Source organism: Elephantulus edwardii, unplaced genomic scaffold (assembly GCF_000299155.1).
Source record: "Elephantulus edwardii isolate Elephantulus edwardi_28Jun2011 unplaced genomic scaffold, EleEdw1.0 scaffold00077, whole genome shotgun sequence".
NCBI lineage: Eukaryota > Metazoa > Chordata > Mammalia > Macroscelidea > Macroscelididae > Elephantulus > Elephantulus edwardii.
Genome location: NW_006399827.1, coordinates 457777 through 481203, shown reverse-complemented (window position 1 = coordinate 481203; position 23427 = coordinate 457777). Strand labels below are relative to the sequence as shown.

The 23427-nt window shown below is 48.6% G+C and overlaps 2 protein-coding genes across 2 annotated transcripts in view; one reads left to right on the top strand and one right to left on the bottom strand.

Annotated features, from left to right (window-relative positions):
• The window catches only part of LPO (lactoperoxidase), a 44134-nt gene extending 32122 nt beyond the window's left edge, over positions 1-12012 (top strand). Inside the window, exons 8-13 of the mRNA XM_006889449.1 lie at positions 1823-2147; positions 5901-6061; positions 9179-9431; positions 10426-10599; positions 11221-11458; positions 11805-12012. Coding sequence (XP_006889511.1) covers positions 1823-2147; positions 5901-6061; positions 9179-9431; positions 10426-10599; positions 11221-11458; positions 11805-12012 — 1359 coding nt within the window. The remainder of the gene's footprint in view (positions 1-1822; positions 2148-5900; positions 6062-9178; positions 9432-10425; positions 10600-11220; positions 11459-11804) is intronic.
• Positions 12013-14871: 2859 nt separating this feature from the next.
• On the bottom strand, positions 14872-23230 carry MPO (myeloperoxidase). Its single transcript, XM_006889448.1, has 12 exons — positions 23155-23230; positions 22935-23028; positions 22434-22609; positions 22088-22211; positions 21879-22008; positions 21581-21787; positions 20357-20675; positions 18548-18708; positions 17551-17797; positions 16833-17003; positions 15712-15949; positions 14872-15079 (listed from the first exon to the last, which is right to left on the bottom strand). The coding sequence occupies exons 1-12, from the start codon at positions 23219-23221 to the stop codon at positions 14872-14874; spliced, it is 2142 nt and encodes a 713-aa protein (XP_006889510.1). The 5' UTR covers positions 23222-23230.
• Between the last annotated feature and the right edge of the window lie 197 nt (positions 23231-23427).

Here is a 23427-nt window from a genome sequence, read left to right as displayed (position 1 = left end):
AGATCTGAATTTGTTCCCATTCCCAAGAAAGGTGACCCAACAAGATGCAGAAATTATTGAGCAATATCATTAATATTACATGTAAGCAAAATATTGCTGAAGATCATAAAAAATGGCTAAAACAGTATATTGACAGGGAGCTGCCAGAAGCTAAAACTGGATTTAAAAGAGGCAACAGGGATATCATTATTAATGTCAGATGTATTCTGGCCAAAAGCAGAGACTATCAGAGGAATGTCTATTTGTGCTTTATTGACTGTGCAAAGGCATTTGACTATGTGGATCATAACAAAGTGTGGGTAACATTGAGAAGAATGGGAATCCTGGAATACTTAACTGTGCTCGTGCAAAACTTACACCTAGATCAGAAGGCTGTTTTGCAAATAGAGCAAGGTTTAAAATTAAGAAAGTTGTGTGTCAGGGTTGTATCTTTCTCCATATTTATTCAATCTGTATGCTGAGAAAATAGTTTGAGAAGCTGATCCCTATAAATAAGAATGTGGTGTCAGGGTCAGAGGAAGACTCATCAATAACCTGTGTTAAGCAAATGACACAACCTTGCTTGCTGAGAGTCAGAAAAACTTGAAGTGCTTACTGCAGAAGATCAAAGACTATCAATATAGATTTCATTTCTACATCAAGGAAACAAAAATCTTTGCCACTGGGCCAATAGGCAACATTACGATAGATGGAGAAAAGATTGGAATTGTCAAGGATTTCAACTTTTTTAGATCCACAATCAATACAGTTGATATCAGCAGTCAGGAGATCAAGAGACATATTGCAATGGGAAAGTCTTCAGCCAGTGATATCTACAGTCAGTGATATCTCCAAATTACTGAGGAACAATGATGTCAATTTCAAAACAAAGTTGCACCTGATTCATGCCACAGTCTTTTTAGTAATTTTCTCTGCATATGAAATCTGGAGAATGAATAAGGATGACAGAGGGAGAATTGATGCCTTTGAGCTGTGGTGTTGGAGAAGAGTATGGAATACTCCGTGGACTGCCAAAAAAACTTATGTCTTGGAGAAAGTGTAGCCAGAATGCTCCTTGAAGGCAAAGATGGCAAAGCTACATCTCATGTACTTTGAGCATGCTGTTAGGAGAGGCTGTTCCTTGGAAAGGGACACACCATGCTTAAAAAGGAGGAGGGTAGGCAAAAGAGGAAGACCATTTATAAGATAGATTGACACAAGGGAGCTCTGGTGGCCTAGTGGCAAGAAGCTGCACTGCAATACCAGAGGCACACAGTTCAAATCCACCAGATGCTCTGCTGGAAAAGGAGGGACAATCTCCTCCTGTACAAGTCAGATCTGATTTGACGGTACACGCACACAAAATAATAAAAATTAAAAGATAGGTTGACACAGTGACTGCAGCAATGGGCTCAAGTACATCAGAAATAATGAACATGGTACAGGATAGGACAGGGCTCAGATCTGTTTTCATAGGATCGCCATGAATCATGCTCGATTCAATGGCACCTAACAGCAACAATTATTAACAAACCCTTTCTGATTTCAAGTCCAATATTACTATCTAGGGATCTCAGGCTTCATTCTACCCAAATATTTGGAACCTGAGCTGTAAAAGACTGTATAACTCTCCTCTTTCATAGCAAGATGCCATGAACTTCAGGGTTTTGTGGGCACAGGATATGTGGTGTCAGCAGGAAGTATCTGGGTCAGTGGCTAGGACCAGGATCCCAGGAGGATGCCCTCAGCATCATTGACAGCTGCATGCAGATTCAGCTAGGGAGAAGTTCCCAGGGCCCAGCTGTGCCATCCTTGCCTAATCACCCACCCCTCATCTCTGCAGTTCCCACCCGGAGACCCCAAGGTGAACTATCAAGGGAAGTGCATGTCATTCAACCGAGCTGGATTTGTCTGCCCCTCTTCACCCTTCGAGACCCTGACCCGAGAGCAGATCAATGCTCTCACCTCCTTCCTGGATGCCAGCTTTGTGTATGGGTCTGAGCAATGTCTGGCCCGACGCCTCGTCAACCTCACCAACCCCCTGGGCCTGTTGGCTGTAAACCAGGAGTTCTCAGACCACGGGCTGCCCTACCTACCCTTTAACACAAAGAAGTCGACCCCCTGTCAGTTCATCAACTCCACGGCCCAGGTGCCCTGCTTCCTGGCGGGTGAGTATAGGATGGGAACAGAGGGGACTGGGGCAAGGGGATTTCCCTGGAGACAGCCGAGAACCTTCACAGGTCACCAGGCAATTCATGGGGTCTCTCTGCTCACTGCTCTTTCTCATCACTTTCTCGGGAAAATGCACCCCCAATTAGGACCACCCTTGGCACTGGTCCAGGGCTGCCAGAAGGATGCAGATGAATATAGATTTTAAGAGAAAAAAAAGGGGGTTCAGTAAAATATTACAAATATATGAAAACCACTAGTTCTTTTAAACAGACATATCACAAGGGGGTGGCTTTGAAAAACAGAAATTTCTTTTCAAGTCCCAAGTTCTTGGCACCAGCTCCAGGGGAAACCCTGCTTTGCCTGCCAAGTCTGGGAGAAGACCCTGGTCTCTTTTTCCCTCAGTTCCTCAGTTCCTTGGAGTCTGGGCAGCTTGTTATCTGTCTTCTCTTCTCTGCTTGCTTCTCTGTGCCAAATCTACTTTCATATCTAAGAGACAATTGGATTAAAACACAGCTTCATTAACACAACAGAGAAAGCCTATTCCTGAAAGTATAGAAGTTAAGGTTTACCATACACTGAGGAGAGATTTGGGGACACAATTCAATCCATAAAAAAAAATACCTTTACAGTATTTTTTCCCTAGTGTAGATATAAACCAAACCTACTGGCAGTGAGTCCCTGCAATCCTCCATCTGGTTTCTGAGGCTGTAAATCTTTCTGGGAAGAGATGGGATGGGCATCTTTCTAACTCAGAGCTGCTGGTGGATTTGAATCATTGACCTTACATGGGTTAGCAACCCATTACGGAACTCATTATACCATCAGTACTTCTTTAACATGGATATGGTTCTATATTTTTCACGGGCTCATTTCAAGAAGGGACTTATTGGAGAAGAACATCATGCTTGGGAGGGTGTAGGGACAGCGCAAGAGAGAAAGACCCTCAATGAGATGGGTTGATTCAGTGACTGGGATCATGGGGGTAGGTGTGTCAGAGACAATAAGATTGGCACAGGATAGAACAGGGTTTAGGGCCATTGTAAATAGGGTTGCTATGAGTTGCAGGCGACTCGATGGCACATAATAACAACAACAACAATGACAATTGAAATATTACTATAAATAATGCTCTATAACCTGATGAGAGAGTTCTGGTGGCCAAGTCACGAGGGAGTTGCACTGCTAACTCAAAAGCCGTATGTCTCTGGTGGTTGAGATCCACCAGCAACTGCTTGGGGAAAAGATGTGTAGTCTCCTCCTCTGGGGTTCACACAGCCTTGGAAACTCCCTGGAAAGTCAGCTATCAGTCAGAACTGACTCAACAGCGATGACAGCAGGAGGAGGACAACCTTGTTCTTCACTTCATAGATTCTATAGCATCAAATATCCTTCATAATGTAATTTTAACGACTGCCTGGGGGTTCCTGGCACGTGTTACTGTAGTATATTTTATCAGCCTGATTTGGGGACATGTTGGTTGTTTCTAAGAAGCTCTGTTGGTGGTTAAACTCTAAACTGTTAACCCCAAAATAAACAAGTTTAGACCCATCAACTGTTTCTGGAAACAAAGATGGCCAGTCCACTTCCATAAGAATGGCAATAATAATAATAATAATAATAATAATAATAATAATAATAATAAATGGCAGCCTTGGGAACCCCATGGGGTATTTCTACACAGCACTCTCTCCCTGTGAGCCATCACATACACCAAGAGGCTTTTTCAGATTTTCTACAGGTGTTTTGTGGGTTTTTTTAAGGAGTTGTCTTAAGAATCAACATTTTTGGTTTAAGGTTGGTTCAAGATTGGTGTGTGTGGCTGTGCAATGTTTGTAATAAATCTTAAGTCAAGTCTAATGTTAAAATAAAAGAATCAACATTCTTGTTGATGACTTATTGTCCACACTTTTAATGAACTTACTAATAGAATTTCCTAGAGAAAGAGTTTCTAGATTAAAATGAATATACATTGTTAAAGCTTTTAATAAACTTGGTACAATGCCCACACTCTAGATAGTGGCCCACTAGAGCCCTCACAATTCATTCATTTTAGGGGTTCACCCCCCTTTCTGCTCTCGGTGTCTACAAGCCTTCCATCCTAAAAGAACTCATTTCTCTGGACAAGCCCCTAACCACCTAGACGCAGGAGGAGGCCAGTCCATGGGCCATGATCTCTCAGGGCCCACACATACATCACACAAATCCAGACACAAAACCGAGCCTTGCCTGTTCTTCACAAAAATATCTACAATGCTGAAGCTTTGGTGAAGGGAACCAGCTTTTCTGATTAGAGCAACAGAAAGAAGTCTTCTTGTGAAACATGGGGTCTTCCATGGTTTCAGTGATCCTTTCCACCATCCTAGCTTCTCCCCTCTCCCCCCAGGTCATTTCCCAACTCCAGAGTCTTCAATCTTTATTCCGCAGAGGAGTTCAGTCCTTTCCAGCAGTCTGCCTTTAAATCTATATCCCCAAAGTGTTTAAAATCACTCAACAAGATAAAATAAAAACTCAAACTCATTGCTGTTGAGTTCAAACTTTTAGCTGACCTGCTAGTGGGGTTTCAAGAGGCTGTAAATAGTATGGGCGTAGTTTGCCTGTCTTTCTCTCTCGAAGCTGCTGGTGAATTTGAACCACTAGAGAGAGATTACCTTTGGGTTAGTAGAACAACTCCCTACAGACCAAGCCATAAAGAACCCTTCGTTTACTTGTGGAAGGGACCTTGGTAATACAGTAGTTTGTACCCATTGGCCTAGAAAACTCTACAGGCAATGGAGTACTGTTGTTATGCGCTGTCGAGTTGCTTGTGACTCATAGCAACCCCAGGTGCAACAGCTCTGCACCCTGCTCTATGTTGAGCCACCTCGTTGTGTCTGACACACCCCAGTCACTGGGGAATTCCGTTCATCCAGGGTCTTCCTCTCTTGCGCTGTCCCTCCACCCTCCCAAGCATGATGTCTCTCTCAAAGGATTATTATGCATCACTAAAAAAGGACCAAGAATTCATTAGATGCTGCACAGAGACATAAATCAGTCTCAGAAAGACACTTACGGTCTAAAAGCACTATTCTGAAAAGCTGAGGAAATATTTACGCCCAGATAGAAGCAATGTTGGAGGGTTAAGAATGATGGGAAGGGAAGTAAAGAGACATAAAAATGACTTTGTGAAAATTAAACTAAAAAATAAAACCTCTATCGGGCACCCTTACTCTCTCGTGTAGGGTTTCTTTGCGTCTGAATGAGCTCTCTGACATACAATATTTATTTGTACTGTTCTACTCCCTTCAGAAGGGTGCTCTGGTGGCGTAGTCCACAATGTATTTTCCCCTGATTTACTTCCAAAAATCCACTGAAGGGTCAGCTATGAGTTGGCTCTGACTCAGCAGCTACAAGGTGTTGATTTGTGGTTTTTCTTTTTTTTTTTAAAGGCAGTAAGATTATTATATCAGTTTTAATATTACCTTCATTACAATTCTGTGAAGTCAGTCGCATAATCCCCATTTTCATAGATATATATACTCACTAATATATAACTCGCCCAAGGTCATACAGCAGAGAGGTGGTAGAGCTGGGATCCAAACCTGTAATTCCTCACCTCATTCCACTGGTCCACATGATTTTCAGTCATTGGGGGTGGGAAAAAAGTGCTTAGGGAAGGGTTTCGGGGAGGGGGTGTCGCATCATCATCGCTTGTTGAGTTTACTGGCTTCTGGGCTGCTCAGACTCAGCTGTTCTGCTTTCCTGGCTTCTAGGAGATTCCCGAGCCTCAGAGCAGACCCTGCTGGCCACTTCCCATACCCTCTTCCTTCGAGAGCACAACCGACTGGCCACGGAACTAAAGAAACTCAACCCACACTGGGATGGAGACACGCTCTACCAGGAAGCCCGGAAAATCCTGGGAGCCTTTGTGCAGGTGAGGAGAGACGGGAGCCTTCCTCACCTACTTCCTGACTTGGCTTGGCTCAGCCACTGCTGGCTGTTTTCCATTCCTCCGTGTACCCTAACCCTGTCCCTCTGAACAACAGACCTGAATCCTCTCCTATCCTGTCATTCTCAAAGTCTTTGACACACTTGAGCCCATTGCTTCAGTCACTATGTCAATCCACCTGGTTGACGATCTTCCTCTCTTTCTCCATCCTTCCACCTTCCCAAGCATCGTGTCCTTCTACAAGGAATAGCCTCTCTTAGCAACAAGCCCAAAGTGTGTGAGATGAAATTTTACCATCTTTGCCTCCAAGGAGCCCTCTGGCTACACCTTCTCCAAGACGTATCTGTTTGTTCTTTTGGCAGTCCATGGGATAGTTAGTACTCTTTTCCAACACCACAGTTCAAAGGCATACATTCTTCTTCTGTCATCCTTTTCCACTGTCCAGCTCTCAGCAGCATTGCAAGTATTAAAAATACCATGGTCTGAATAAGGCATCCTTAATTATACCACCACCACACGCTCTCTCTCATCCTACCCCTTTAAATCATACCCACTACCCACTTATCGCTAATCCCTAGCAACCACTTATCTGATCTATATCTTGAAAACCAAAATCCAAAGCCATTTCCATTGAGTTGATTCCAATTCATGGCTCCTCCATATAAGAGTAGAATTGCTCTATCTCTAAAGTCATATTATCTTCCAAATGTTTATAAATAGAATCATGCAGTATTTATCCTTCTCCCCCCATTCATTCAACCTAATTCCCTTGAGGCTTAACTGCACTCTTGCAAATATCAATACTTCATTCCTTCTTCTTGAGAGTGTGAATGGACCACTGTTTATCTGACCAAGTAGTTGCCAGATTTTGGCTATTATGTGCGAACATAACTGCTATAACAACTGTGTACACGTTTCTGCATAAAAAAGTCAGGTTTCATTTCTCTGGGACATATGCCCGAGGGTGAAATTGCTGGGCCATATGGTAAATCCATTTTTAGTTTTAAAGGAACTGCCAAAATACTTTCCAGACTGGCTGTGCCATTTGAGACACACAGAATCCCCCACCCCCAACAATGTATGAATGAGTCCATTTCTTATCATCCTCATCGACTTTTGATGTTTCCACTGTTTTTTAGTTTTAACTTTCTTGAGAGATGTGTAATAAGATCTCAATGTGATTTTAATCTGAATTCCTTTAATGACTATTAACAATTTACATCTTTTCATGCACTTACTTTCCATCTGTGTATCTTCATCAGTGAAATATCTGTTCATATCTTTTGCCCATTTTAAAATAATTTGAAGTTTTTTTAATATTGAGCTGTTTGTTTTCTTTATATATTCTAGACACAAGTTCTTGATTATCAGAAATGTGGTTTGAAAATATTTTCTCCTGTTCTATATTTTCTTTTTTCTATTCTTCGCAGGGCCTTTCATGGGATAAGAGCCTTATATTTTGTGAGGTTCACTTTATTAGTATTTCCTTTCATGAATAATGCTTTTGGTGTCAAGTCTCAGAATGTTTTGCCTAATCCTAGATCCTAAATCCAAGGAGCTCTGTGACATAGTGGTAAGGAGTTGCACTTCCAACTTAAGGCACATGATTTGAATCTATTAACTGTTCCACGGGAGAAAGATGGGCAGTCTCCCCCAGAGTCCATTCACAGCCTCTGAAAAGCCCCTGGAGTCAGCTATGAGTTGGTTCCAAACTAATGGCACCTAACAACAGATCCCAAATATTTCTCCTGCTTTGTTTTTCCTGGAAGTTTTATAATTTTATGTTTTATACTGAAGAGGTAGTGTTTGTATAAGGTGTGAGGTTTGGGTATAGGCCCTTTCTCTCTCTGTTGTCCAGTTGCTTCAGTACCACATATTGAAGTGGTGATCTATTTCTCCAACAATGAATTGCATTTCCTCCACTGTATTTATGTGGTTTTATTTTAGGCTGTCTATTCCATTCCATTCCATTCCATTCCATTCCATTCCATTCCATTCCATTCCATTCGGCGCTCGATGGTGTAGCCTGTAGGGAGTTGTGCTGCTAACACAAAGGCCTGCACCTCACTGGTGGTTCTAATTCACTAGTGCCTCCAAGGGAGAAAGAAGGGCAGCCTCCTTCCATGCTATTTACAGCCTTGGAAGTCCAATGGAAGGTCTGCCATGAGTCAGGAGGGACTTGACAGTGAATTTCCTTTTAGATGCCTCCAGTAACTAAATGCTGTAATGCTCTTAAAAGAACAGACACATAGGGAGCTCTGGTGGCCTAGTGGCAAGAAGCTGCACTGCAATCCCAGAGGTACAGGATTCAAATCCACCAGATGCTCTGCTGGAGAAGGAGGGTTAATCTCCTGTGCCAGTCAGATCTGATTTGATGGTACACACACACACACACACACACACACACACAATAATAAATAAAATAAAAAATAAAAAAAGAACAGACATATAGATTAGTGTAATAGAATCAATATCAGAACTCAAATTTATTACCTTCAAGTTAGAACTGACTCATACCTGACCCTCTTTTGGGTTTCTTAGACTAAATCCAATGGGAAGAGATTGGCCACCTCTCCCTTCAGAGCCACTAGTGACATGATAACTACCTATGGAGTATATATACTCCCTGTAGCCATATACTGTTAAGTGCCATCACATCAACTACAGTTCATGGACGATGATCTGAACTCTGCCCTATCCTGTTCCATCCTCATCATCTCTGATAGGCTCGAGCCCACCTGATAGTCACTGTGTCAGTGCTATTGTTAAAGTGACGCACAAGGGTGGCCCCTTCAGCATGAAGGTCATGTGCCTAAAGCACAGATGCCAAAGAGAGTGCATCTCGGCTTCCAAATCCACATAGCACTTATTTCAGATAAATAATGGAAAATTATCAGAATGAATGCCATGATCGATTAGCAATGTCTGCCACAGTCATTGGAAGAGGACCTGGGCACATCTGCTATCCATTTACCATGCTTGATTTTTTTACTTTTTTTTTTTAACTAACTTGTCCCTCTTGGTCACAGCTCTGACAAGTCTCCCTTTGCAGACATTTAAGCCTTTTCACACCCTTTCCCTGTGGTTTGTTTCTCCCTCCAGATTATCACCTTTAGGGACTACCTGCCCATTGTGCTCGGTGATGAGATGGAGAAGCACATCCCTCCATACACAGGCTACAATGAATCTGTGGATCCCCGGATTTCCAATGTCTTCACCTTCGCCTTTCGCTTTGGCCACTTAGAGATCCCCTCCATGGTGTCCCGCCTGGATGAGAACTACCAACCCTGGGGCCCAGAGCCTGACCTGCCCCTGCATACCCTCTTCTTCAACACCTGGAGGATAGTCAAGGATGGTATGTCCAGTCCAGACCCCCATCGCCAGCTCTCCCACCCTGCAGCCTGCTTGTAGAGAAATCTGATGTGTGAGTCAGACTTCCAGCATTTTCTGTGACACCTTGTCAATCCAGAGCAAATGAACTCACTTTCCTGAGCCTCGGCTTCCTCATCTGTAAAATGGGAACAGTAATAGTACCTAAGAGAACTCTACTGACCTATCTGTAGGGATTTGAGCTGCGAACCCACAGGTGGTTCTAATCTACTGGTGGCTCCATGGGAGAAAGGTGGGCAATCTCCTCTCATGAGATTTACAGCCTCCTCAAAATCTACTGGAGCATCAGCTATGAGTCAGTTCCAATTTGACTGCAATGAGGGTCTTACCTCACTAGAATATTCAAAATAATTAGATGAGACACATGTGTAGAACACCCTACAAGGGTTCTCAACACACAGGAAATGGTCAGTAAATGTTAGTTCTTTCTTTCCTTCTCCTGGTTTCCTAAGTACCAGAAGGGATGTCCCTACCACCTCTCTGTGAGCAAAGCTTCCATAACCCCTGTATGGATTTGGCAAATAAGATTGCTCTTTTCTGCTCTCCTTGAAGTCCTTCCATTAGATGTCAAAGTTTAGACTCGGCCCTCCTTTATCTCTGAGCCAGGCAGTGTTGAGACCTGATTTACTTAAGGTTTAGCCAGTCAGAGCTGTGTCTAAAGGTTTATGTTAGCATTCCCCTATTGTCCGGTGTTCGGGGAAGCACATGGAAGGAAAGCAACAACTTGGAATAAAATCTCAAAGTTTATTTTCATGCCATCCTTCTACAGCTCCCAGCTGCAGAGCCCCTGACATCCTCTCTGCCAAGCGCCCCCTGCAGGCTGAAGTGTTCTCTTCCTGCTTCCAGCCAGCCTGTTAAGCTGGCTCCAAGTCCATCCAAGAGACAATGTCCCGGAGAGGGAGGGGACAACAGTGGAAGAAGTCCCCTCCGCTAACATGGTCTCTGGGTCTCTTTTGCAGGTGGAATTGACCCTCTGGTACGCGGCCTGCTGGCCAACAAGTCCAAATTGATGCAACAGGATAAAATGATGACAGGAGAACTACGAAACAAGCTGTTCCTGGAAACTCACAAAATTCACGGTTATGACCTCGCCTCTATCAACATCCAGCGGGGACGGGACCATGGGCAGCCAGGTGAGGGGCCCAGGATTCACTGGTTCTGGGGAGCCTATGGCTACTTTGGGGGCTCCTGTGAACGTTTGGACTATTTGCTAGACTCCTAAGAATCTTATCAGTTCTCAAAGAGAGAAGCCTGATTTTAAAACTCACCTTTCTCATTTGTGAAATGGTCTCTCCAATGTAGAGACAAGACGGCAGGCCTCTGTATTATCTTGGAAGGCCTCAAATGAAATTTTAACTAACAGCTAACTTGTAAAACCAGTCTAAAAGCCCAAAAGAAATTAAGGAGAAAGAAACAAATGATTCTTGGGACTTTCTTTTGCATACATCAAGGGCAATTGTATGCAGTAATTGGGCCAGAAGACTTGAGTTCAAAGTCCTGCTATGCCATCGATCACTTATATAACCCTGGGAAATGCTTAGTATTTTGACTGGGCCCACAATAAGCCCCCATTTAATCTAGCCCCCTAAAACTCAAGTATTAGTCGTGTAAACTGTGAATCACTTCCTCCCTCAATCCAAAAGTCTGGGAGCCCAGACTTTCTGGGGCTAATAGAGTTGAAGTGATTATGTCTTCAAGAGGGTGGTATGGGCAAGAAGCCTCTGGGGTGACAAAATCTTGGCCTCCTACTCTAGGGTACAATTCTTGGAGAGGCTTCTGTGACCTCTCTCAGCCCAAAACAGTAGAGGAGCTGGAGACTGTGCTGAAGAACAAGGTTTTGGCCAAGAAATTCATGGATCTCTATGGGACTCCCAACAACATTGACATCTGGATAGGGGCCATCGCTGAGCCCATGGTAACCGGAGGCCGGGTAGGGGAGCTCCTGGCCTGCATCCTGGGGAAGCAGTTCAGGCAGATCCGAGATGGAGACAGGTATGTCCAGCCTTGGCCAGACAGGGCCTTTCTAGAACTGGGATGGCATTGGAGGGGAGGAGCTACATCCTCCAAACTCCAGCATAGGTGCTTCTTTCTCTTGTCCCCGTGGCCTCCTTCCTCACTGGTCTCATGACCCCCTTGATAAGGACACTCTTCTGTCCTCCCAAGATTGGGATGAAGGGGTCACTCACTGGTTTGTAACCAGTGGGGTGATATTTAGACTGCTTTCAGTAGGATTCACACCCAGGCACCCAAGGACCCCTGGAGGGACACTCTCCCCTCAGGCAGGTTGGGGAGGAACCATGGCCAGGCCATTCTGAGAGACTCTGCTCTGTGTCTGCAGGTTCTGGTGGGAGAACCCCGAAATCTTCACTCAGAAGCAGCGGGATGCTCTGCAGAAAGTGTCCTTCTCCCGTCTCGTCTGTGACAACACCCACATCACCAAGGTCCCTGTAGACCCATTTAAGGCTAACACATATCCCCAAGACTTTGTAGAGTGTTCATCCATTGATAAGCTGGACCTCTCACCCTGGGCCTCAGAAAAGAATTAGGCTCTTAAACCCCACAGCCTCCTCTGGTCCGTGGATAAATAAAGCACCTCTGCCCCTGATGCTATTTGAAGCAAGTGCAATGAACTGGTCTTTTCAGGCTCCACATTCTGAGGAATGTGCCAGCCCTTCTTCTCAGACGGGGCTCCCTCCTGCCCAATGAATGTCTCGCTCAAACTGAGATGCAGCTGCCCCAGCCTTTCCACTTCTGCTGTTACTGCTCCCACCCTCATCTTCTCACTAGGCAAACCCTCCCTTTCTGAAAAGACACAGATCCTGAGACACTCTGACTAGACTCCAGTCTAGATGGATGTGACCCTCCTGTGCCCTCAGCAAGCCTGGGAAGAAGCTGTGGCCTCTGCCTTTGTTCTTTCAAACTAGATTGTAAGCTCCTTGGGGCAGGGACGTCACCCCGCTTCCCAGCATGGTGCTCAGCACATAGTTAGTGTTCAATAAACGTTTGCTTATTGATTAAAAGTGCCGGCTATGACACTGTTCCTTTCCAGAATATCACTACCAAAGAAGTAACTAGAAGTTTACAGTCCTAGGGAACCTTACCCTAAGAGGTCGTGAGTGTCTGTGTGTGTGTGTGTGTGTGTGTGTGTGTGTGTGTGTGCATGCACACACGCGTGCGCACGCATGTGACATACTGTGTGTGAGAGAGTGTGGCTTGGTGGGATATCACAGAGTTCTCAAAGAGGGGAGTAGAAATGGCCTGGAGTACCATCAGAGGGGCCTTAGGTGGGATTGACTACAGGTGATGGTGTCAAGAGATAAAATAAGAAGGAAAATCTGGATTCCACTTTAGCCAAAATTAAATTCCTTTCCCACAGCCCTTCTAGGGAATATTCTCCCAGAATACTCCTTGGCCTCTGAAGGAGTCTGGAAAATATGAAACCAAACCCATTATGAAACCAAACCCATTATGAAACCAAACCCATTACCATAGAGTTGCTTCCAACCCATTATGGCCCCACGGCAGAGTAGACCTGGCCATGGTTTCCAAAGCTGTGCTCTTCAGGGAGGCGGGCGCCACATCTTCCTCCCATGGAATAGATGGCAGCTTCAAATCACCAGCCTTTCTGTTAGCCACTGAACACAACTATTGCACCATCAGCACTCTTTTCAAAGGGGCAGCTCCGGAATGTTCCTTGGACTGACGTTCAGCATATATCATATGTTCCTCTTTTTAAATAGCCCTCTGGTTATGCTCAGCCAGGCTGAGACCTATCGACCTCAGACTGATGGGTCACCCTGACACTTAGTCAGCCTGTAGGAAGAATCTAGGAGCCAGCAGACCCGGGCTATGGCCCTGGCTCAAGCACCCACTTCTTCAGGGTCTCAAATGACACAATCTTTCTGAGCACCTCTCTCCTCACTAATGAAATAAAGGTAGAAAATGTTTGTCCCGATTCTCGCCAAGGTAAGGTGCTAGCATCACCTACGGCCCAGCACTACACCCCATTATCCTACAGAACTTCCATAGCAGTTGGCCTCTCTGGAACGAGAGAGAGAAGCCAGGCTCCAGGCAAGACTATGATATGGCCTCAGATACAGCCTTGTCCTTCCCCTTAGCCGAGTAATCACTGTCCCTCCTCTGGGGACCTGGCCATATGAAGACAGAGTCACCAGGAGTCTTATCTGAGCTGCAGGTGTCTTGCTGCCTGAGGAATGTCTGCCTGTTCACCACACCCCTTCTTCTTCTCCCCCTGGCCTGTGAACTGGATGGCATCTTGTTCCCTTGGCTTCCTGTGGGGCACAAGGCTTGACATAGAGTGAGTATGTAGCAAATGTTTCCCAGAGCAAAGAATGAACATAAGGGTTCAGTGACCACAGTGTCTGTTTTCCAGGGTGTTAGAGACCAAGAGTGAGGCTAGGTGGTTTGCTCAGCTTGGCTTGGCCATTAAGCTTCTAGAAACCGACTGTCCTCCACCTATAGAATAGCCAAAGTGGCCCTCCAGGCTACACGGGGCTGTGAAGTACAAACCACAGAGGCACAAGTCAGAACCCAGTGGGAGCCTCCTGCTGAGGCTCCAGTCCCACTGCAGATACAACAAAGAGAAGAACCTAATCAACAGTGCTTTATTGTCAGAAACATCAGGCAGGAACAAATGGTACAGAAGGGCTGGGGGCCCCAGTCCCTCTCTAGGCAGACTTCCTGTGGGGAAGCACAGGAGCAGGACAGGGGAGAAAAGGGAGGCTGCAGTTGAGTCCAGTTCCCGGACTAACGTGGCCGTCACACAGACCAACTGTTAACAGATCTCTTCCCAGGGGTCACTTGTTCACTTCTCAAAGTCAGGAAAGTCTTGGTATAAGCCCCAGGAGGCACAAACGATGTCTGTCCCACCTGAGTACATTTCCTGTGCCTAGCACTGTGCCTGGCACATAGCAGGGGCTTGTTAAGGGGGAAACTAGCCAGTTGTCATAGAGTTGATCCCAACTTATTGCGACCTCACGTGAGTCACCATAGACACCTAGAGTCAAACTGCTGTACAGGGTTTTCAGTGGCTGATTTTTTTTTCCAGAAGGAAATCATCAGGCTCTCCTTCCAATGCATTCCTGGACAGACTCGAACCAGCAGCCTTTCAGTGAGCAGTCAAGCACACATAAATCAGCAAGCACACACTCCTGTAAACCACACATTATACACAGTACCCCAAACACAAAACAACACGCACACGTGAAATGCTAATCTAGAACATGACATGCACACTCCCGCGGGAATCCGCATCCGGTCAACCGTGTTTCTTAGCTGACACCTAGAACAGGAAAGAGCTCTGCCTTTGGGGCAGGAGTTCTCTACGTTCCAAGCAGGCCAGCCCAGGCATGCACACCCCACACGCTGCATCTGTCATCCAGCCCCTAGGACCCGCTCCTCCAGGAAGCCAGGTCCAGTGCAGGGAGTGTGCTGCAGTTGACAAAGTCCCGAGGGAAGGTGTTAGACTTAAAGATATTGTTCTTGGACACGGTGGTGATGCCCGTGTTGTCACAGATGATGCGGGGCAAGGAGATCTTGGCCAGTGCCCGCCGCTGCTGCGTGCTGAATACACCCTGGTTCTCCCACCAAAACCTGCACAGGGACACCAGGGACATTAGGGTGGCCTAGGCTGGGTTGGCATCAATTGGTTTGAATTGCTTTCTGGACACAGGAAGAGAGCAGACAGATGCCTGCCCACCCTGTCAGCCAAGGGCCCTCAAACAAGTGGAACCCCATTCCCAGTGCGGAGGGAAGCACAGGTGCCTCCTCCCGGCTCCCCCAGCCCCCCACCCCAGCGGTCTCCAGCCCCACTGATGCCCCGGTCACATACTGGCTCACCAAGCCCTGGGCCCTGCCTGTGGACAGAGGTAGACTGAGGTCAGGGGAAACTGGACATGGCTCCTAGTTTGTTCAAATAGAGAGGAACACCTTTCCCTAAGTATCTGAATGGTACAGTACAGACTAGATGAGATCTAGAGTGGATACATATCAGGATCACGGTTAGATGTTGCTGGTGGCCAAGTAAGGCTCGAACTATCATGGTAGTTAACAGCGGCACTGCTTCGATCATCCCTCCTCACAACCAATGGCCTAGGTCTCTCCTTGCCACAGTCCCAACAAGCGCAGGACATGTTAGGCATGGCCTTAGAACATCAGGGATTCATTTGACAAGAGGAGGGCAGGAGTCTCCAGGCGTTCAGGGCTAGCCTGAGCCACCTCCTTACCTGTCACCATCTCGGAGCTTCCTGAACTGGGTTCCGATGAGGCAGGCGAGGAGTGGACCCACGCGGCCTTTGGGCTGCAGCGGCTCGGCCACGCCGCCCATCCAGATGTCGATGTTGTTGGGCGTGCCGTACTGGGCCATCAGCTTCTGTGCCAGGTCCAGGTTCTTCATCACTGTGCCCAGCTCGCCCACCGTGCTGGGTTGTGTGAGCCCACAGAAGCGCCTCCAGGCATTGTACCCTGTGGAGAGGGGGAAAGGTGGTGGTGGTCGTGGAGAGGTGCCTCTGTAGCAAAATAAGAGGTTTGCTGGGGACATCTGAAGAGATGCACATATACCATCAGCTCTGAAAGTCTACCTTTCCCACATACTAAGGCCATACATGTGAGTAAGGGCATCACAGAAAGACTTATCCTAAGCTATAAACCTTTAAGGAACCCCGAATCTTTCCCTTGGGTCAAAGGTAGCAGCTGAGCCTCTCTAGGACCCTCTCTCCCATCCTCTGGACCTCTCATTCTAAGTTAAACCCTAAATTGTGTTAACTCCCATCAGGTCCAAGAATAGGGACTTCTCATTGCCTCACTCTGGAGCAACCCAATAGAGTTGTCTCCAATCTGAGAGATGGGGTGTGTCTGGAGGGCTCAGCAATACAGGCTGTCCCAGGAGGCAGCACAGGTCTGGGTCTCATGCCAATCTGGGTTCAAGTTCCAGCTCTGGCTTGGCTTGGAGAACCAGAATAGGTTTGGAATCTCGCCCAGCCTGTTTCTTTGTGAATAAAATGATTCCATGTAAAACAAAGAAAAAAACTATGGAGATAGATTTTCAGACTGTGAGGAGTGGGGCCTGTTGTTGGTGTTATGATACCACAAGTGAAGGGTCACAGCATGAGAAAGAGGCCAGGAGCTGATAGGTGACCTAATGGGCCCAGGGAGAGGTAGAGGCCTCACTTCATTCTGCTGGGGTAAGGGGAAAGCTTGGGACAGCAGCAGGCACCATGGAGGACAGGAACTCTAGGGTGGGAAAAGAAGTTAAGAGCCCAGTAGGTAATCCCATTTCCCCAGTCATGTGGTTACAGGGCGGAGAGATGGTTGGATGAGTAGAGAGGGGGGCCTCCCCACCCCTGACCTGGGAGGCCATGGTCCCGGCTGCGCTGCATGTTCAGAGCGGGAAGGTCCAGCCCAATCCTCATGACCTGCTTGAACAACCGCTCCCGGATCTCATCCACCACGATTTGGTTCTGGCGATTCAGCTTGGCAGGGGTGGCCATGAGGCCCCGCAGGATAGGGTCAATGCCACCTGGAGAGGCAAGGTTAGTTTAGTCTTGGAGCTCTGGCTGGAGGCAAGATTAAGTCAGGATGGAGAAGAGGCCTAGACACATGCAGCTCCTGGTGCCAAGAAGTCTCCCCCATGGACAAGCCTTCACTGGCAACGCACAAGCCGTGGGCATCAAGGTCTCAGGGCATGAGGCCATTCAGACCTGCAGAGTTGGGATGCCCCCAGCAGCTGAACTCTTGGGTCATGGAAACACAGCCCGGGAAGAAAGAAGTTCCTGGTAAGCGGCATCTCTATCCCTACCCTCACAGTTGTTAGGTGCCATCAAATTGTCTACAATTCACAGCAACAGATTGAAAGTATGTTCTGAGAGGTCCCTTCCTCATAATCAACCTCAAAGAGGCCTTTATTATTTGGTGAAAAAACAGAGTCATGTGGACAGACTAGAAGTCAGATCAGACCCATAAAGATGGAAGGAAAGTGGAGTTCTCCCCAATCTGCTCCCTGTGGCCAAGGACACCCATCCTACTCCCAGATGCCAGTCCTTCCCCTTGGCCCGGGGTGGGCTCACCTTCCAGCACTACCCTCCAGCTGGCAAAAAAGACCTCACTAAGTGGAACACGGCTGATGCGCTGGTAGCGATTGTTCAGGCGGAACATGAAGGGTTGGATGAGGGTGTGGCCATAGCGGAAGGCATTGGTGAAGACGTTGGCGATGCGGGGATCCACCGAATCGTTGTAGCGTCGGTATTGGGGTAGGTATTTCTTCATGGCGTCTGGCCCCAGTACCAGGGGCAAGTAGTCCCTGTAAGTGATGATCTAAAGGAAAAGATTGTCAGAGTAAAAGTGGTCTCTCCACTCATGCCTCCCTGCTCAATCTCAGATTGGGGGGATCCTTCCAACTGGCTATGACCAAGGAATTGCCTCCCCCAGATCCCCCCTGAGCAGGGTGCTGTGGGGGAACATAAACGGAGCGGAGTGCTACTGCTCGCTGCATGAACAAGGTTGTGTGAATGGGGCCAGTTCTGAGCCTCAGGTCCTCAAAGGAAAATTATAAAGAGACCTGAGAGTGTAGTAGCATGTCATATGCTGGGCTCCTAACTGAAAGGCCAGTGGTCCAAATCCACCAGCCATTCAAAGGGGAAAGGATGAGGCAGTCTCCCCTAAAGATTTTTAGCCTCAGGAAACTGATAAAGGGTCCCATGAGTGGGTATCAACTCAGGTATTCAAAAAGCATTTACGGAACAGCTACTATGAGGCAGGCATTTTAGACCTACCATTAAACCCTCAGACACCATTCCTGCACCCATGGGAAAGATGAGAAAGAAGCCTAAGGAGAAGGAGAGGGAAGGGAAGGAATCTTTGGCAGGAACGTGACACCTGCCGAGTTTTTTTTTTTTACATGTCCTTCCGTCTTTTCAGCATTATGGCTCAAGAAACTCGGGTCAAAAGGCTTGAGTAACTTACTCAAGGTCACATCACTACAACACTGCAGAAGCCAGTCTGGATTCTAGCTCTGTGCCCCTCTTTCCTGCCCACCCCCCATCACCAATACCCAGGACTGCCTACCTGGATCATGGCACCCACGATCTTCCGAGCTTCCTGGTACAGCTGCTCCCCACTCCAGCGGGGGTTCAGGCGCTTGAGCTGTGTAGCCAGCCGGTTGTGCTCCCGAACAAAAAGGGTGTGCATGGAGGTGAGCTCAGGCATCTCACTCGAGCGAGTATCCCCTGGGAGAAGCAAAAGCCAAGGGGCTTCCTAAGACTTCCATCCCAGGGAGGATTTGCCCCACTGAAATTCTCTCTCCTGTCAAGGCCTAAAGCACTCCCCTTTCTCACCCTTCCTCTCCACGCACCTACCCCATACCACGCTGTCTGAGGAACTGCCCTCGTCTGCTATGACAGCTTCTTCTGTTTAGCGTCACTGTGAGTTGGAAATGTCCATCTGAGGACTCACATCTCACAAAGGACTTGCCATCATCCCATACCTGAGACTGGGAGGTCCTTGAGAACAAGGACCATGGGCTTGTGCCTTTTTGTAGCTAAACTCTTGCCCAGCACACATGTAAACACACAGGACTTAACACAGTGTAAATTAACATGAAGATACAACCCATGAAGGATCTTCCTCCTTGTCTCCATGTTCATGTCAAGTGCATCATTATCTCTTGATAAAACTAGATGCAACTCAGAACCCTTCTCAACACAGGACTCTAGAAAACCACAACCATCTGGTCAGCATTTCCATCTCTGCTCCAACCACATGTTAATTGCAATCTGCTCTGGAGTAATGGGAGGAGGCATAGAACATTGGGGATCCACCATTGAGGCCTTATTAAAACTAAATTAAGATTTCTGACCCCCCTAGTCTTCCCCTAGAGTACCCTTTGTGGGGCCAGAGGGAAAGGCCCACTTCAAAAGGACAAAATGCCCTGGTCAGCTCTAGAGGTGTGGAAAAGGAACCTCTCTGAGAGCAGCTTCTCTAATCATAAACATCCAGGGCCACACAGATCTAGACCTGGAATGTGCCTCTTCAACACCGAGCTGGAGACAGACCAGAGGAACTCAGTCCCTTGGCAGAACATTCCCCCTGGCACTGTCCCTGATAATCCCCCTGACTGGCACTGTCCTTCATTCTCTTCCCATGGTTAAGTGGGGACAGTGACCAGAGAGAAGAACCTCTGTTGGGTTTATATTTGAAGCCACTGGAAAAGCTTGAAGCTTGACCATTATCCTCTCAACCACATCCTGAGTGGATGGTTCTTTAAATTAAAATCCCATCCTCCCTCTTAAGGTTAATCAGTATGGGTGGGGAATGATATTCCAGAACAGTGCTGTCCAGCAGAACCTCCTACAATGATGAAAGTATCCTGTGCTGCCCCAAAGGGTAACCATAGCCATATGAACCCACTGAGTACTTGAAATGTGGTTAGTGCAGATAAGGAATGAGTTTTTTTTAATTTAATTTTATCTCAATTAAAATAGCTATGTAGTGCTAAGGGCTACACTCTTGGATAGCACAGCTACAGAAGGTGATAGGATCATATTGCTCCCTGTCCCTGAAGGACTCCATCATCCTCTCCTCCAGAGCCCAAAGGGTGGGAAACAAAGAGAAAGAAAGAGGTGGACAGATGAGCAGAGGCTCCTCAGCCATCCCTATGTCTCTCCCTTGGGCTTTTTCTTTTTTCTTTCTTTTTTTTTTTTTTTTTTGGCCTTTCTGGCTCCATCCACCTCATCACCAAGGCAACAGATTAGTATTGTGAAGTTGGTGAAGATAGTCTTTCTAAATGCAAACCTACAAGCCTCTCAAAAGCAAGCTGGCCGTGTTCCCAGCACAGCAGACCCCCTGGATCACTCCATGTCCCCCACTGCAGCTGACCTGCTAGGAAGCAGGGGATGCGCACAGAACGGTTGGTCAGAAGGCAGGGATCGTCATGCAGGTTGTCGAAGGGTAGCAAGGCCCGGCCATTGTCCCTGAAGCGGCTATTGACCTTCAGGAGCCCCAGCTGGTTGGTCAGGTTTCGGAGGTCCCTGGCCAAGGGATCCTCACTTCCGTATACCATGCTGCCGTCCAAAAAGGAGGTGAGCGCGTTGATCTGGTTTCGGATGGTGATGTTGCTCTCAGTGCAGGCTGGACATGAGCGGAAGAAGGGGATGCAATCACGCTGATTCTTGATCCGGGGGTCATTGGGTGGGATCTATGTCACAGAGAGAGGTCCGGCTGCTTACCAAAGGCTGGCACAGTGACAAGGGTGACCCCTCTCCCTGACCATCCTCTTGAAGACTTTGATCCCACTTGGGACGTAGCCCTGGAATCCAGACCGAGAGACTCAAATGCCAAAGGGGCCCTCAGGATCTCTGGCCTGTCTAGAGGCCTCTCGAAGGCCCCCCACATGATCACTGCCTGGGGGGTCCCCCAGCAGGTACCTCTTAGCTTCAGGGTTGATGTCAGAACACTGAACAGGGCTTGTGGCCCTCCCACCCTGTCCCCTCCTCACTGCACTTTCCTTTTCTCTCCCTGCTCCTCTGTGTCCCCCTCCCTCTTCTTTCCTAGGCTTGGTCTTGTCAAGGTCTCGCTCTGCCTTCTTGTCATTTTCCTTTCCCTCTTCCTCCTTCTCCCTGTTATCTCCCGGCTTCACTCTCATCCCCTTCCTCTCCTCTGCTTTTTATCTCTCCCTCCCTCCCCAGCATGTGCTTCAAACCAACCACTCCTAGCGACCCCAAAACCCTGAGCCCCCTGGGCTCTGTTCCGAGGGAGTGAGGCACTTCTTCAAGGCAGGAAACCGCTGGACACCAGGGCACCAACGCTCAGAGTTTGGAGGAACCCTCGGAAGAGGCTCTCTCCAGTCTAATCATAAGCCTGCAGCTCAATAGATAAAAACCATCCCTGGGAGGAAAAGTAACAGAAGGGAATTCCTGGCTGGCCTGCTCAGAGGAGCAGTGGGGGGCTTGTAGGGAGAGAAAGGCATTAACAGTGACATGAGAAGGTAAGTGGGCGGAGCTACACTTGCCCACCGAGGCTGAGGAAGGAAACTTGGGCAACTCGGGCTCCACGCCCACCCCCTCCCGCCCGGGCTGCGCCGTGGCCGGAAGGACGCAGCACCTTGAGCGGGAAGCAGGGCGGCTGCTGCAGGCAGCTGGTCTCACAGTTGAGGCCAGAGATGAAGGTGACCCTGGCAGCGGGCTCGGGCGTAAAGTCGAGGTCGTGGTCGATGAACTGGCCCCACTGCATGAACATGAGCGAGCGGTCTTGGTCCGGGGTCAGCTGCTCCGTGGGGAAGCGCACGATCGCGTTGGAGACGGCGCGAGCCTGCAGGGGGCACAGAGCCTCATCAGGCGGAAGGGTCGGGGGCCTGGGGACCTGGGGATGAGCCTCGCGCCCACCGCCCGACAGCGCTCACCAGGGGCACCGGGAAGCCATCGCGCTTGACCCCGGCCGTCCAGCCGTAGGGCAGCGAGAAGCCGTCCTCGTACTCGGCCGGCAGCCAGCGCGCGAAGGCGCGGTTGGAGGCCCCCAGCGTGGGGCTGCGCCTGCGGAGGGGACAGGGCGCTGAGCACCAGGTGACACCGGCCCACCTTGGACTCCCGCGTCTCCCCAAGACGGCCGCACCTGTTGTTGCACTTCCCTGTGATAGTGCGATACTTGTCCTTCTCAGGGCACGCCGCCCCCACGTTCTGATAGGCGCAACCGCTGGACTTGGACAGCAGACTCAGCTGGGACGGAGTCAGCACATCTGCCCGGAGAGGGGTGAGGGGGTGGAGGGAGGTGACTGCTGAGGGCAACCCTCCCAGCCCATGCTCTATGAAGCTGGAAGACCTCAGAGACACTGGGTGGGGATCCAGTCTGAGGACGTGGAAGGGATGCTCGGAAGCCCCTGACACTTCCTAGAGGGAGGAGATGGGGGGGGGGGTGACTGGGGTCACACAGGAAGCTGTTGTGGGAGGGGCACCAGTACCAGTGACATTGAAGGGTCTCCGCAGCTGAGGCTGAAGCTTCTGCTCCAGCAGACCTAGGGCCACGTGCATATAGTCTGCGGCCCTTACAGCTGTCCTGGTGGCCGCCACTGGCTGCTTGAAGTAGGACAGGAGCTCCATGGGGCTGGCCAAGCCCTGGCGAAGGCGCTCCTTGATGCTATTTGGAGAAGGGAGGGTGAGGGCTGGAGAAGTGGTGAACAGGCGCTGAGTGAACCCAGCCCAGAAGATGAACACATGACACAGCACAGACATATCCCCGGTGGAAGCTGGACCACGGGCCTGGAGCCGCATCACCCAGACGCAGGCGGGAGGAGGGCTTTTCTTTCTAGATAGGCTCTGAGTGTAGGGTGAGACACAGGCAAGGCCGGGGGGAGGATGGTTTTGAAGATGTTCCCACATTCAGAAACAAGAACTGATAATCTCCTCACTGCCTTTCCTGCTCCAAGAGGCCCAAGAGCATCCTTGCCCAGAACTGTCCCCACCTTTCCCGTCGTTCCTTGTAAGCTTTGTCCACTAGACGCTTGGCTTCCTCCATGCAGGTCAGCACCACTGAGGTCTCCACCTCTCCCAGGGGAGCTGCCCAGAGCAGGGGTCACAAGGTAAGGGTGGATCCCCAAGCCCCCTATCCAGACCACAAAAAGGAGCCCCTGGGAGTCAGAAGTATCCCAACAGCAACCTCCTGCCTCCTGTCTGAGTTGTTACCTGAAGTGGTGCCCTCAGAGTGTGAGAAGATGGCCAGGAGTCCTGTCAGGGCCAGGAGCAGCTTCATTTCTGCAAGGAGCCCCCAGCCCTGTCAGTGCTCAGATCCCCAGCACCCCTCTTCTCCTGCACCACTCTCTCCCCACCCAAGCCCCACCTCATCAGCCCTGTCTATCCCTGAAACCCATGCGTCCTAGAGAGAGGTCCACAGTGCCGCCCACCCTCACCAGCTGCAATCACGCAGCTCCGAGGGCCGTGCCTCCAAAGCTCACCTGG